The 16325-nt window shown below is 45.6% G+C and overlaps 1 protein-coding gene across 1 annotated transcript in view; it reads right to left on the reverse strand.

The window, feature by feature from the left end:
* The window catches only part of KCNN2 (potassium calcium-activated channel subfamily N member 2), a 142909-nt gene that overhangs the window by 30473 nt on the left and 96111 nt on the right, over positions 1 to 16325 (reverse strand). Inside the window, exon 4 of the mRNA XM_045794907.2 lies at positions 4078 to 4219. Within this exon, the coding sequence (XP_045650863.2) occupies positions 4078 to 4219 (142 nt within the window). The remainder of the gene's footprint in view (positions 1 to 4077; positions 4220 to 16325) is intronic.

The following is a 16325-nucleotide window of genomic DNA, read 5'->3' on the forward strand; positions in this document are numbered from 1 at the left end:
TGGAGAGAGAGCGCGAGAGACGGCCCATGGGAAATCTGACGTTGTGCATGTTACCTAAACATGCATTGCGAAAGCCCACGGGGGAATAGGCAAATAAATGGCTGAAAGAAAAGGAAGTCGTGCCTGGCGTTGATAATCCCAAAGTGACAGATTGGTGTTTAAGTTTCCTGAAAACAAAAGCGCAAAAAAAAAAAAAAAAAAAAGGTAAAAAGTGCCTGGCAAAACACATTCCATCCTAAGGAAACTAACCATATCCCATATCTATGGGCTGGGAAAACAACTTCGCTTCCTCTAGATAGCTTTACCATCAGCCAAACACTCTCCACACTGGTTTGTAGGTAACCTGCAGCCAGACACGGTCAATCCTCAGGATATTTTACACGCGATGGAATCGACCCCCAGAAACTCACCCCCAGGAGATCGCTCTGGGGGCCTGACTCCGTGGGAAGTTGCTCGGTCGGGACAGACACACACAATCCAACTCCGTACAGCGTTGCACGTAGCTTAGTCCAAGATGAATGAATTTCTCTACATGCAAGTAAACCATTTTTGATGGGGCCAATTAAGAAATAAGTCTGTTTGGAGGGGCACCTGCACCCCAATGTTTAGAGCAGCAATGTCCACAATAGCCAAACAATGAAAAGAGCCCGGATGTCTATCAACAGATGAATGGATAAAGATGTGGTGTGTGTGTGTGTATATACACACATTCATACACGTACAATGGAATATTACTCAGCCATCAAAGAATGAAATCTTGCCATTTGCAATGACGTGGATGGAGCTAGAGGGTATTATGCTAACTGAAAGAAGTCAGAGAAAGACAAATGTCATATGATTTCACTCATGCGGAATTTAAGAAACAAAACAGATGAACACGCGGGAGGGAAGGAAAAATAAAATACGATCAAAACAGAGACGGAGACAAACCATAAGAGACTCTTAACCATCGAAAACAAACTGAGGGTTGCTGGAGGGGTGGGGGTGGGGAGATGGGATAACTGGGGGATGGGCATTAAGGAGGGCACGTGATGTCCTGAGCACTGGGTGTTACATACAACGGATGAATCACTGACCTCTCCCTCTGAAACTAATACTACTCTCTACCTTAACTAAACTGAACTTAGTCTCCTCTGTTCCTTACATGGGAGAGGACTTCCTCAGCCTAAGAACAGAGGGTCTGTTTCACCAGGAATCTACAGGGCAGCAGCCAGGTCCCTGTGAATTTCAGGGAACATAACGTCTTTGTGTCCGTATAGATTGAAAGTTGAGTGTAACTTCTATTTTTTCCGTAAAGTAGGATCCCCAGTGAAACCTAAGCAAGCAAGTAGTTCAACTCAATAAAAGATCTGTGCTGTCAGGTGAGGCTCTGAAGACCCTAAGGACAAAGAAAAACGTGAGGAAAGCTAGAAATACCGCCAGATCCAGGCAAGGTTAACCGCAAATCTGGTTCTGATCCGTGGCGCATCGGGCTATTTGTACGAACCCTGAGTCATACCTGATTCAACAATAAAAACGAGGGGGGGGGGGGCGACATCTTGCCAAAAAGGAACACCGAGGAAATTGTTTCGAAGAAGCTTAAGGGGAAAGACTGCAATTAGCAGTTCTCTTTTTTATAAATAGCATCATTCATGTCCCTTGTGGGCTTGTTATGGCCCTCCAAAAATACATCCATGCAAATTTTACTTCCCAGAGCATTAAGCAATATAATAAAATGCTATCATCTGAAGAAAAAGGAGGAAGGGACCCAATAGTTAACAGGACAGACCCTAACCACTGTAATGAAAAAAAAAGGTTCATTAAAAGGCACAGAACTGTATTTTTCTTTTACAAGCCAACAATATTAAATTATACCCCCAAATTATAGTCTTTACAACTGGGACTTGAAATGGTCGTCCTGTTACTCCTGGTGACCTTAAAATTGGCCCCGGAGTTTATGTTCCCATCTAGCTGCCTTCTCCCGGGTCGGTACTACCAAGTGGGAGAAGAATGTTCCCACTCCTTCTATGCCACGGGCGCTCGGTCCTTCCAGCTAGTTCTGACTCTTGGACAATCCTCCCAGGCAGCTGCTCTGAGAATACAGGCTGCTCTGGCCACCATTCAAAGGCCCTCACATGGAGAGCCTGTCCCTCTACTTCCAACCCGGGGGTGGACAGAGCGGAGGCATTGGGAGGGATGCCTAACCTCAGAAATTCGGGGAATTTCCTGCCGAAGGAGCTCCTGGTACTAGCTCTCATATCCTGACGTAGGCAGAATCAAAGCAGCAGCAAGATCATACCTTCTGCTGTATCCAAACTATAAAAAGCAGATAAGGAGCGAAGAGAACCTAGGTCACTGAAAACAGTGCATCAATTTGAAGCTACGCCCAGCTTCAACATTTAGAAGTTCACACTGCATTATGAGCAATTTGAGAACACTTGCTGTCCTCCCCCTTGTCATCCATCTAAAATGCATGGAACAGAAGGGGGAATGAAGCATGAGAGACTATGGACTCTGAGAAACAAACTGAGGGTCTCAGAGGGGAGGCGGGTGGGGGATTGGGATAGACCGGTGACGGGTAGTAAGGAGGGCACGTATTGCATGGTGCACTGGGTGTTATACGCAACTAATGAATCATCGAACTTTACATCAAAAACCAGGGATGTACTGTATGGTGACTAACATAATATAATAAAAAATTATTATAATAAAAATAATAAAATTCAACCAAGGCTAAAAAAAATAAAAAAATAAAAAAAAATAAAATGCATGGAACAAACTAGTCCCAGTCGAACTGGAATGTGTAAGGAGTAGGGGTCGTGTCTAGACCTGCTACACGTCCCAGAACAGTGGCGTGTTGGGGCGCCTGAGTGGCTCAGTCGGTTGAGTACCTGACTCTTGGTTTAGGCTCGGGTCATGATCTCACAGGTCGTGAGATCGAGCCCCACGCTGGGCTCCATGCTCGAAGTGGAGCCTGCTTGGAAACCTCTCCCTCTCCCTCTGCTCGTCGCTGCCCCCATTCATACTCTTTCTATCTCTCTCAAAAAAAAAAAAAAAAAAAAAAAAAGGAAAAGAAAAGAAAAAAGAACAGTGGCATATCACCCCAGGCAGCAAACCCTTCTCAAAAGCTCTCTAAGACCTGGCCTCCCATCCCAGCTTCCACTTTTCTTTTTTTTTAAGATTTTATTTATTTTTGTGTGCACAAGAAAGCAAGCATGAGAGAGCAAGCATGAGTGGGGGGAGGGGAAGGGGCAGAGGGAGAAGCAGACTCCCCGCTGAGCAGGGAGCCCAATGCGGGAATCAATCCCAGGACCCTGGGACCATGACCTGAGCCGAAGGCAGACACTTAACCAATCAGGCACCCCCCACTTTTCCACTTTACTCTGCGCACTCCTGACCCACTGGCCTTGCTCAAAGTTACCAAGTTCCTCCTTGACTCACTACCTTCAAATAAACCATTTCCCCCTCCTGGATGCCTACCCTTGCCTAAGCCTACCTTAGCTTAGAAGTCAACTTTCCAGGAACAGAGAAAAGAAAATGTTCCTAAGAACACCGTAAGGAAGAGAAAGCACATTTGCCGTACTGTACTGTACCTACTGAGAAAACATCTGCATATAAGTAGCCCGTGCAGTCCAGACCCACATTGTTCCAGAGCCCACCACAGTCTAATTCTGTAATTGAGGAAACGCAGCTCGTCAGCCCTTCAACACTCTTCAAGGTAGGTTATTAGGGTCCCCATTTTGCAGACAAGGAAAGTAGGTTTCAGAGAGGAGAAATTTACTCAAGTTGACACAGCTAGCAGGACAATGGAGAACCCACGGAAATGAAGAACGTTCTGGCTGAAGCCGAAGCTCAAAGACCGGATTTGTGCATCAAAATTGGTGCCTCTCCCGCCAAGATTGGCAATCCAGCAGCACCGCGAGCTTCATAGAGCCGCGTCATGGTGAGAATGAAGATGAGAAGCAGTGATGTTCTCTCCCCATCGAGAATCGATCATGTATGCTTGGCTGCTTGCGGCTGGGAACTCGAATAGCTTAACCACAGTGCCTTCAGGATCTAAGAGCGTAAGTAAAAGAAACAAAGTCCAAAGATACTTACCATAATTCCAGTAAGCAAACAGACTCCTTTCCCACAGTAAGTGTTTGGTACCATGTCACCATAACCAATGGAGAGAAAAGTTATGGATATCAACCACATCGCTCCGAGGAAGTTGCTAGTGACATCCTGTTGATCATGGTACCTGCAAAACAGCAAACAGAGCCAGTCCTTTATAATTCATCGACGGTATGGCCGCCAAGGGCAGCGGGATCCAATCCAGCGGATTCACTAAGGAGCTTCTGTAAACGGATCTATGCGGAGGGTTTCAAATCTCACTCTTATGTGTAAAGAAAAGTGGAGTTCCACCTGTGTAATCTGACAGACCTCAGCAAGTTCCTCAATGTTAAAAATAGTCTGAAAGAGAAACTTCAAGAAAAATGACGACTGCTTTTCTCACGGGTGGAAACTGATAAATGCATGTTTGTCCCCGAACTCTGCCCAGACCTTGCTCATGGCTCAGCATTCCTTGATGCCCACCGATGTGCCTAATTTACGGGACACTCTGCGGTACTGGGTTCAATCTGTAATCTCGGCCCGCACCCTTATGGTAGGAGCCATTCTGTTCCCTTTGCTGACACTGTCCCTTTCTACCTTTATTTCCATGATGGTCCAACTCTTAGTCATCCTTCAAAATTAAAGGCAGGGGGGACCCTTTTCTGTCTGCTCCTCTCCCAGCCCCTCCCGTACCACCGCCCCCCCCACCGCCAGCATCCTGTGTCTTCCTCCATCATCGGACGATACTCTGTCTACCTGGACGTACTAGCCGTCTTCCTGAAGACATAAAACGTGACATTGATTGCGCAACCCTGGCCCAGAACCAGGGCTTAATAGAACTTACTGCCTCGCCGTTACAATACAAGAAGCTCGCAGTCAGAGAGAGGGAGAGGGACCCAGTTTCTTCTAATTAGTCTTTGTGGTATCAAAATATTTGTGGTGAGGAGGAAGGTTTTGTATCAGCAACAGAGAGTCTATCGTGTTTTGTTTGAATTAGCAGTGCCCAACGGTAGCCCTGGCCCATCATGGGAACGCTGCTGTCCCCCACGCATACAACACGGAGGCCATGTGAGTGGTTGCCCCAGAACTCGCCCTGGATGCCTGTTCTATGTGGTCATGGGGCAGAGTGGCCCACCTCTGGTCTCCACGGCAGTCAGACCCCAGACTCTGGTCACCAGAGGCTTTTTGGCTCTTCGCCCAATTCCTCCTGAGAACCCCCTTCCTTCACAGCTCTCATATTGGGAGACGACACTCCTGGCCTCACGTCTTGCCCTCCCAAGGGTGCTGATAGCCACCCAGCTTGCACACACACAGCTTGCTGAAGGACACCCTCTCCGTCGTGGTGGTCGGAGGATAGAAACCTCCACCCTTCTCCCCCCAGTTGAGCGCCGCCATGACCCAGCTATGGAGTCCCCTCTGCCCTGAATGGTCAGGTGGAGAGGCTGTCATTGCCAAAAGGGAGGTCAGAATGCATTCCTAGCTTTCCAGGAAGACTGAGAAACTTGGGTAAGTACGGTGCACATAGGGTGACGTGATCTGTGACGTACTGTAGCCACACCAGCTGACACGCTCTGTGAACTACTCTGGGGGCATGCTGTGCCTATCCTAAGACTTCCATGGGAGAATGGGGTTTTGATTTTCAACAAGACCCTCAGAAGCTTTAGATTAGATTATAACTCTTTCATGATATTGGGGCTCTCTATAGAGTAGAATCCATCGAGCGCGAGCCTAGCACAGGGAATGCGTGACACCGGAGAGGGGAGGCAGGAGCGTTCGTGCCCTATTCGATGTTTAATGGTGACACAAAGCTTCTTCACCAAGCATGATCTACAGAAAGATCGGAGACATTTAAGAGCCCAAGACTCTAATTCCCTGATGCCTATGAAATATTTGTGGAACACCCACTAAGTGTTCAACCCTTGACTCACATGTTCTCAATTTACATTAATATTTGAAGACCTAGATGACCTTTTTGGCTGAAACAGCTATGGTCTTCACCCTCCATCAATAAAACGTCCTCGGTCACTTAGAAAATGTGATCACGTCTCAGTGAAATCCACAAGGTAGTTCTATACCACGAGTGACCAGAAACACATCCACTAGGCACAAGGACCTGCAAAGAGGAGTTTGGGATTTAAAACTAAAAGCAGGGGCGCCTGGGTAGTGCAGTCGTTAAGCGTCTGCCTTTGGCTCAGGGCATGATCCCGGCGTTACGGGATCGAGCCCCACATCAGGCTCCTCCGCTATGAGCCTGCTTCTTCCTCTCCCACTCCCCCTGCTGTGTTCCCTCTCTCGCTGGCTATCTCTCTGTCAAATAAATAAATGAAATCTTTAAAAAAGAAATAAAAATAAAAGCAAAGGTCTCTAGGGGGAACCTTCGTGGCTGGAGTCCACGAGGAAATCTCAACTTGGGCATGGCTGTGGAAATCTTACCCATCTGTTCTTTCTGAGGCACTTTTCATTTGGTTTTCAAAGTTTGGAGAAGGAAGTAAACAGTTTTGAAAATTACAATAAAAAGCATTCACTGGAACATTTAGGCCAGCTGACTCCTCTGTCGCTTATCTTAATAAATACCCGAGTTTTAAATACACAAATTTCTCCCATCCTCCTTTGACTCTTTGCAAAGACTCTTAAGCACTACGCCATGACATCATTCTGTCAATATTTATTATCCCCTACGCGCTACTGTAATCCTATAGTGCAGGGCCTGATTAGAAGTAAACTTTCTAGGAACTGGTATTTTCGGGCTTGGGATTCAATGCTAAATAATAATAATAATAATAATTATTATTATTATTATTATTATTATTATTTTGCTTATGAAATAATAAACCTGCCTGAAAAGTAGCTCAGAATGGAAAAATAACATTTCAGACTAATGTTTATGTTACATTCAGACATACTCAGTTGTGAACAGTCAAGAGGAAGGTAATTACGGAACCACATTAGACACTATTTGAATAATCGAGATTTCTTTCCTGGCAACTCAAATATTAAACTTATCAGCAGGATGATATTATCGCTTAGAACACTGCCAGGTTTGGAATCATGCCAGATTCACACCACTGTGAGTGATTAATATGCACAATTTAAATGGCAAAGAAAAAATTTCAAGACTTTTTTTTTTTTTTTTTTTTTTACAGATATTTATTTCACAAACACAAACTTAGGCAATTCCAACCTCCTTCTTTACAAGGACTATTCTATGAAAGACATGAAGAAAAGGACTCAAAGTGGCAAAGTTCAAATACTGATCAATATGAATACTCGTTTAAGGAAAAAATACATCAAATAAGATTAAAACGAGAGCAGGGAAGGCCTGACGATCTCAAGCCTTTCAAATAAGAACTCTAGGGTTTGGAGAGAAGACTTACGGCACTGTTTGAAAGCAGGTGCACATTTCATAGACATAAAGGTCGTGAGATCAGCTTTGAGGTTTGAAAAGAAGTAAAATATTCCTTTTCTTGGTTTCTATTCAGCATTGTTGACTGCGGGTCTACCACTTTTCCTTAAATATGACAGTTTCTATCATACTTGTTCAAATGTGCCAGGGTTATCTTTCCAAAGGTATTATGGACTTCTTCCCTGGACGAGGAAGCCCCTGCCCCACACCCCTGACTCCCCCATCAGCACCTTTCCACAAGCAACAGGAGCTTTGGCCACATGAATGGCTGGCACTTAGGCCATCCTCTTTCATGGTTTTCTTGGCCTGGAAACAACTTCCCTTCTGCTTGGAAATAAGTCCCCCACCCCTTCCTAGCCCTGATTTGTACTTTGAGAATCTACTTATCGGTCCCCTTTTCCAGGCTCCACATAGCTTTTGGGCAACGTGGTACTCCAGGCTGGTCCTTTGTAGGAGCCTCTTGGAGAGATCTCTAGCACCATCAACCAACGTTAATTTTGGCCATAAGACATATAATTTGCTCATCTAACATGCCCCTAGAGTCTTAATTATGAAGAATTTGAGGACAAAAACTATGCCTTTATTGAATTATTTAGCGCTCAACATTTGCTGCAACATGGATGGCACTGGAGGAGATAATGCTAAGTGAAATAAGTCAAGCAGAGAAAGACAATTATCATATGATTTCTCTCATCTATGGAACATAAGAACTAGGAAGATCGGTAGGGGAAGAAAGGGATAAAGAAAGGGGGGTAATCAGAAGGGGGAGTGAAGCATGAGAGACTATGGACTATGGAAAACAAACTGAGGGCTTCAGAGGGGAGGGGGTGGGGGAATGGGATAGACTGGTGATGGGTAGTAAGGAGGGCATGTATTGCATGGTGCATTGGGTGTTATACGCAACTAATGAATCATTGAACCTTGCATCAGAAACCAGGGATGTACTGTATGGTGACTAACGTAATGTAATAAAAAAATTTTTTTTTTAAATTAGCAAGACAAAATGAAAAGCTGTTCTCAAGTTGACATGCCCTTGTGACCACATGGTAGGCCTTCAGGATCACATACACAGCGACACAAAAAGGGGACGGAAATGAGTCTTGCCCATCAATCAATCTGTCATGTTCTCTTCCAAGATCTGTATGCAACTTACAAGGTATTTTTACACTTATAAAAAATAATTCAACAAGGGAGTTGAACAGCTGACAAACTACGTTCATTAATCATTTTCTGTTAAACATACCATTAACACTACAAATGGCAAAAAGATCTCAATTGTCAGCTCTGATCTCGAATGCCAGCCTTGGTTGTAGAGTAAAAAGTATTATGGAGATTTAAATGCATGTGATTCATCTACCATCAGTTCTCTCTTGTGATTCTTCCTTTCTCTCTGAAGATACCACTAAAAGGATAAGGCAACTTTTAAAAGGTACAAATCCACAAGAACAAAAAGAAAGGAAAAATCAGAGCATGAAAAATAACACATTTTTATACAGAACGAAAGTACACGGGGACTTCTGTTTCCAGCCGAGAAGGACTAACAAGGGACTGGATTTACACTGCCTCCTGAAACGACGACAAAACCAGACAAAGTATTTGAAACAATGACTAACAAAACATAGATCATCTACTAATACAGGACAGTGATCCCCAAGAGATGGTAAACAACTGAAGTGGTCACACAGTTGCACCAGCTTGACACCTGAAGAGAATCCCCAGGATGTGGCTCAGGGAGGGAAACCAGGCAGAGCCCAAAGGTCTCCCCATGTTCAGGGACAGAGCTGGAAATCCAGGGAGGCCAGGAGTTCACAGGGCCAAAATCCGGAGAGGAGAAATCTGAACAGACAGAGATCCAGAGACGGAGATCCAGACAGGGGTCTCCTTGATTATCAGCTGAGGACTGATCAGTACACAGATGTAAAACCCCCATGCGGGAGAAAGGAAGTACTCTATATAAAGTGGTTCAGTATCACTTGAGGATGGGTTGTAGTAAGTGGAATCATGTCCGGTGAAGAGAAGACTGTGATAAGTTAGTTACAGTGTACCTAAGTGTATAGGTATGCTGTTACTCTCAAGGAACCACTAAAATAATACCTCAGAGAGTAATAACTCATAACACAATAAAGGAGATAAGATGGAAAAATAAAAAATAATCCAAAAGGAGGCAGAATTAAGAAAAAAAAAAAGGAACAAAGAACAGATGGGGACCCAGAGAAAGCAAACAGCCAGAGGACAGATTTATCCAAGAGTATCCGTAACCATATTAAATATAAATGACTTAAATATGTCCAGTTAAAAGGCACAGATTGTCATAGAACCCATGGAAGGTTCACAACTAAGATCCAAAGCTGAAAACAGAGAACTGAGGGTGTCCAAGTATATGAAATGATAGATGGCCAGGTGCCTGTCCCTGTCTGGTACCACCAGACAACTAACAGGAGCAAGGAGTTTACTCTCTGGGGATAGACTGGAGATTCTGACCCAAAGATGAGGAAAGATATTTGGGGCTGAAAACACAGGGACTGAATTCAAGTTTACAAAGTGAACAACAGCATCTCCAGTTTCCTTTCTTCACTCCCTCTCCCAGACCCTGTAACAGAACTCAATAATAGAACTCACTATTACGGAGAAAGAATATTTTCCTTTGGAGAAACAACAGTTTCAGTGAAAAGACATTCATGTACTACCATCAAGGATCCCCTAATGAAACTTGCAGCTTTCCACTCATCCATCCTACAGGAAATTTGACCACACAACAAGTTCCTCTCCCCACACAGAGCTTCCAATTCCCACTCTTGACCATGAAAGAACTGCAAATGATCAGCACACATCTGAAATATATTCTCTGCAGAAAAGATGCAGACAAAAAAGGGGAGGAGCAAAGAAAACAGAAAGGAAGAAAGGAAAGTAGGAAGGGATGGGAGGAGCTAGGAAGCAGAAGAACCTGGACACAATGCAGGGGGATGGGGACAGGACTCCTGAACTCTCTTTTATGTCAGCAAAGACCTAAGGGAAAATATGGCATCCATAAAACGGGGACAGGATGCTAAGTGCAAATGAAGAATAAAAGAGGGGGACTCTTTAAAAAAAAACTTAATATTACAGTGAAAAAAATAATCATAATATAAGAATATAAACTAGCAGGAATCTCCCAGAAGGCAGAGCAAAGAGACAAGGGTAAAAGGAGAAGGAAAAAGATACATTCTCAAAGCATCAACACAGACGGCCTAACAACTGAATTTCCAGAAGAATGCAGAAAGTGGAAGGAAAGAGATGATAATGTTCCTTTATTTCTTTGGTTTTCCAAGAAAACTGGAAGGCAGGCATCTCTAAGGTTCTCGCTGGTATCTGCATAGGGAATAAATAAGACCCATGCCATTGAGCGTGGGGGTGGTCACAGTGTATTTTAAAGTACTAGGAATAAGGAGGTGACCTTAAAACGTTTCAAAGAGGGGAAAAATAGATCACAGCTAAACGTTAAAAATGGTTGCCTCTAACAGGATTTGTTTAATGGGTATATGTGTGTGTGTTATGGTGGGAGAGGGGGAGGCAATCTATTTCTCCTGGATTTATAGAGGGAAGGGATGGAGATTCTGGGAGATTCGGGAGGGGGAACTGAACAGGCATAGCTCAGCCCTCTGTCTGCTCTGCTTGCCCCCAGAGCAGGCATCACGGATTCTCCGTGTGGTCAGCTTCCCCACGGTAGGGGTGACGCCCCCAGGTTATGAGGTGTACCTACAACCCCATCGACTTCAGTGGTGAATCGGAGGAACACCAAGCAGCCCACTGGGCTGTAGGTCAAGTGCTTGTGTCCAGATCCGCTTTATGTCAGGTAACGAAGCTGCTATTTTGACATCTACCAGTTGAAGACCAAGAGAAGTGAGAGCGGGATCATCAATGATGTCGCTCCAAACCCCGACTATCTGCACGCCATTTTGATTTAAAGTAAAAGCAAATAAAATAAGTGATTCAATTAAGGAAAACAAAGGAGCACAAAAACAAGTCCACTGAAGGCACGCACCTAGGTTCCAAGGAGAGAAATGCTGAGTAGCAACAGCTAAGAAAGGCTGACCTGCATCTCTGATTTGGCACTGGTCCAAGTCACAGGTGGTCACCTGCACCTGCATATTGGAATCACCCACAAAGCATTTAAAAATAACTGGGCAGGGGCGCCTGGGTGGCTCAGTCATTAAGCGTCTGCCTTCGGCTCAGGGCGTGATCCCAGCATTGTGGGATCGAGCCCCACATCAGGCTCCTCTGCTATGAGCCTGCTTCTTCCTCTCCCACTCCCCCTGCTTGTGTTCCCTCTCTCGCTGGCTGTCTCTCTCTGTCGAATAAATAAATAAAATCTTTAAAAATAAATAAATAAAAATAACTGGGCAAAAGCCTGGTATCCTATGACAGGGATTTTTTTTTTTTTTTTAGAGCTCCCACGTGATTTTAATGTGTTGTCAGGCCTGAGAACCATCTATGAGCTTTATTGCAGAAGTTCCTCGTTCAACTTACATGTATGCGGGAACATGCGGATGAACGAAAAAGAGGGCGTGTTCATGAAAAGCTTAAAATACAGTAAGGGAGGAAAAACTGATGGCCAAGAAGAATCAGGTAACAGGGAAGCTGGGATGAACGTGAGTACGAAAGGAAAAGGCAGATCAAGACACAATGTCTGTGACAGAGGGAACGTGATGATCGGACTGTATCATAATGGGACACTGGCATCTAAAATGGTCATCTTAAATTCAACCAGAATGTAAAATCCAGTAGGTCCAAACAGGCTATTAAGTACCTCTCTGAATGAGGGTGCTCTAAAGTGAAAACGGAGTAATCTTATGTATAAAACTACTCTGTAGGGTCGCCTGGGGGGCTCAGTCGGTTAAGCGTCTGCCTTCGGCTCAGGTCATGATCCCACGGTCCTGGGATCGAGCCCCGCACTGGGCTCCCTGCTCAGAGGGGACTCTGCTTTTCCCTCTCCCTCTGTGCTCTCTCTCATTCTCACTGTCTCTCAAGTAAATACACAAAATCTTAAAAAACTACTCTGTAAATGGTTTACACAAAGTTCCTTCAGGCTGGAGAATGTGGACAGCCTCAATCGATGTGACTTTCTTCTTGTCCCTTCCTTGCTTTCCTGCTTTTCTATCGCTGAGTTGTGAAAACCCAAACATGGCTTTACGGTCTTGGGGGTCCCCATATATTGGCTTCCTTCACTACTGATAAGTATATCCCAAGAAAAGGGGCAGAGATACTACGAAGCCCAATTTTAACTTAGGCAGGCGCCAGTTCTAACTTTCATTAAAGGTATAATTCTTTCTTAACTTTATTTTTTTTTTTTAAGATTTTATTTATTTATGTGACAGAGATAGAGACAGCCAGCGAGAGAGGGAACACAAGCAGGGGGAGTGGGAGAGGAAGAAGCAGGCTCATAGCGGAAGAGCCTGATGTGGGGCTCGATCCCATAACACCGGGATCACGCCCTGAGCCGGAGGCAGACGCCCAACCGCTGTGCCACCCAGGTGCCCCTCTTTCTTAACTTTAAAACACCAGAGCGAGTTTTCTATTTTGAGTTCGTTTTGCTCCTGATGCCCATTTGGAATGCTTTCCTCTCTTCTGTTAATTTGGAAAAATCAAAAAGCTCAATGCTTCTCTCTCTTCCTCCTTCCTTCCCCCACTTCTCCCTCCCTTTTGCTGCCTCCCCACCTGTTCTGTGCCTGGATGTGGGTGCCGTGCACGTGCACGCGCTGGAGGGGGCGTGGTTCTGTAAAATGACCCATTTCTTTTCATGTGTTAACCTTGGCTAATGAGAATTTCATTCGCTGTATGGATACAGAAGATTGATCTTTAGGTAGGGACCATCAGTGGGTATGTTCTAAGAGCATAAGCTTCCTACCAAACAAAGCTAAGAATCTCTAGAGGAAAAGAGGGGGATCAGAGAACGGATTTTCGTACTTGGAGAATTACATTATGTCCCCCTGAAAAGCTGTTGTCTCTCAATTATTCATTCATGCATTTCCATTTATGTGAGTATAAATGAGTTCAGAAAGTTAAGTCTCAGTTCCCTGTAAGGATCTGACAATGATCTAGGTTAAAAACCTATAGGAAGACAATGGTATCACATTAGCGCACCCTAAAAACAGACTTGAAAAGCCTTCTCAGCATTCGGGCTCTCTCTGATAAAAGGGTTTGGTGAAATACGGCGAGCTTTGGAGAGAACTTCCAGGTCTGAGAACCACGGTCGCAAGGCTGGTTCCAGAAAGTGAAGCTAGAGAAAGACCCCCGGGTGAACGTGCCCGTCATGAGAGGCTTCCCTGAACAGAGAACTCCACTGACGCAACGGTTCTCAATTCCAGCAGACCCACTGCCCTCTTTTAAGATCTTGAAATGCAACTCGAACAGTATACCTCATCTATCCACAGGATTTATAAAAAACAAAAATCGGTATAACACCCTAACGGCAATGTGGAGAAATAAATAGGAGTACTTTCCAATAAAGCTTGTATTTCGGCATCTAAATACTCAGGCAAGAGTAATTAAGAAGACGGAAGGAGCAATCAGTTTGTTTGAACCTCTCATGTAAAAGTCCCATGAAAGTAACTGTTCTGGCCGTTCAAAAGCCACAGGGGCGGGGCCAGAGCTGATGTGATTTTCTGCGATATGAAGAACTTCCAGCCAAACCCCAGAAATAACAAATGACAATATTCCCTCCATTTATACATTATAAGTATGTCACAAATTACGTTATTATAAATCATGTCATAAATAACAACCTAATTTAAAAAATGAAGTGCATATTCCAATTGAACAAAAATATCTTGTTGAGGTTTCAAGTGGATTTAGGTCTAAGCTATGAAAATTATAGATAGGTTTTTAGTACCCGGAATGTCCAGCAGGTCAGTCCAAGGTCAAGTGCGACGCAGATCCTCCGTTGCATGGGACTGTCGCACGCACATCAGAACACAGAGCATCCCTGTCTCTACCCAGTGACAAACAAACAAACAAAAGAACCTTCTCCAAAAGGGCCCCTGGGGGCAGTACTTGGCGCAGTGAGAACCACTGGTCTAGAGCTTCTGCTGGGATACACCAACAGCCAGCCAAAAATCCGGAGCTGGCTGCATGTCAACACATCTGGAGAGCAGCCAAACTAGAAAACCTTAGAATGTGGCACAAATGATATTCTCAAGCCCCTGCTCCTTCCCGGGCGAGCAAAGAAACACGGAGTTCCTGAACAATGTTACAATCAAAGCTTGCATTTCTGACTTCCATTTCTTTTCCCTCCTTGTTTCTTTATTCACTTCCCAACCCTTCGTTAATTTAACTTTTCTGAGGCCTGCTGCATTCCCCCCCAGCTCCTGCTCTGTGCCAGGCCCCTTCACACACACAGTGAGCTCCTCTCCAAGGGGGCAGGTGGAGGCCCAGCAGACAGAGATGGAGCCTTGTGGGGTCAGGCCCAAAGATTCCGCCCCCCCCTCCGCCAGAAAGTCACTTTTGCAAAAAGCACTTAATAGAGCTCACGTCTGACACACACTGCCAATGGCCGACAGAGCTCGTCTACGCTGGCCTGGCCGGCCACAGTTTGAGAAGCCCTCTCCCCCCACCCCCACCATGGTCTTGCACAGGCCCTGGCAGTCTGCAGACCGATCCACCTGCCTTCTGGGAGGCCGAAGAGAGTGGCGGGAAAGCCAGTCACTAGGTGGCAGCGAGACACCAGTGTATCCCCAAAGGCTGTCTGGCTGAGTTGGGCCAGACCAGTGCTAGAGTCGGGGGTGTGAGGGCCTTTACTGGGAATACTTTCCAGTGCAAGCCTATGCATCCACGTGAGAAACAGCAGTCGTGGGAGATAACGGCCAGTCCCAGGCCACTCCGACGCCCGGCAGCCCTCAGTGTTACCAAGAGTCTTAGGAGCATCTCCTGAGGTGGGATGGATGGGCAAGTGATGGGGGCAGGGAGAGAAAGAGGAAGAAAGAGGGAGAAAGAAGGAGAGGAGAGAGAGAGAGAGAGAGACAGAGTGTATGTGTGTTTGTCTGGACAGAGACTTCATCCTTGATCCAACGTAACGTAGATTTAAGCTAACAGCCTATCTTTACGCTTCACCCCCCAACCTGAGACTCTCTCTAGATCAAAGACCAGACCTTATCTCCTAAATCCGTAAGAGAAAAACACAAAACAAACCCTGTGGATTTTCTAAAACTTGTCCATGTGGGCACTGAACCCACATTTGAGGATACAGAAGTTGGGGTCTTGACTCTGTACCCTGAGATGGGGTCCAGGAAGGACAGCTCTGTGTTGAGAGCTGGGGCCTCTCCCGTTGGCTCTGTGTGACCCAGAGCAGTGAGTCTCCCTGGCCGGGCCTCCCCCTCCTCTAAAATGAGGACCACACCCTCTACCCTGGGATAACCTTGTACTCTCCAAACGCCACCTGATGGGCCCATGCAGACCAGTTGGGGGTTCTAGGCTGAGCCAATGCTCCATCTGTGGGCAAGTGGACACAAAGGGGAGTGTCTGCTTTTTCGAGTTCACCTTCCTGCACACAAGTGACGGGGCAGACAGGAGGGCTTTCCCGAGCACAGACACCTTCGATTCTGCTCCCTTCCGGCACACTGACTCGTCCCACTGAGACAGAACACAGCAGGAGGAAGACCGGGAGGAAGGAGAGCAAGACAGCCTACCTGAGTCACAAGCAGTCCCAGCACCGCAAGGGAGAGGACGCCAGCGCACAAAATCAGGAGAGCAGGGTTTCAGAAAGGGGGATGCTCGGCAACCAGAAGCCCGAGCGAAAACGCAAGAAGGAAAAGAAACAGATGGCAGCCTCCCTGCCTCCTCAGCCTCCCTGCCTCCCGCCGACACCACTGCTCGGACC

Source organism: Ursus americanus, chromosome 5 (assembly GCF_024610735.1).
Source record: "Ursus americanus isolate L20-20 chromosome 5, mUrsAme1.1.p, whole genome shotgun sequence".
NCBI lineage: Eukaryota > Metazoa > Chordata > Mammalia > Carnivora > Ursidae > Ursus > Ursus americanus.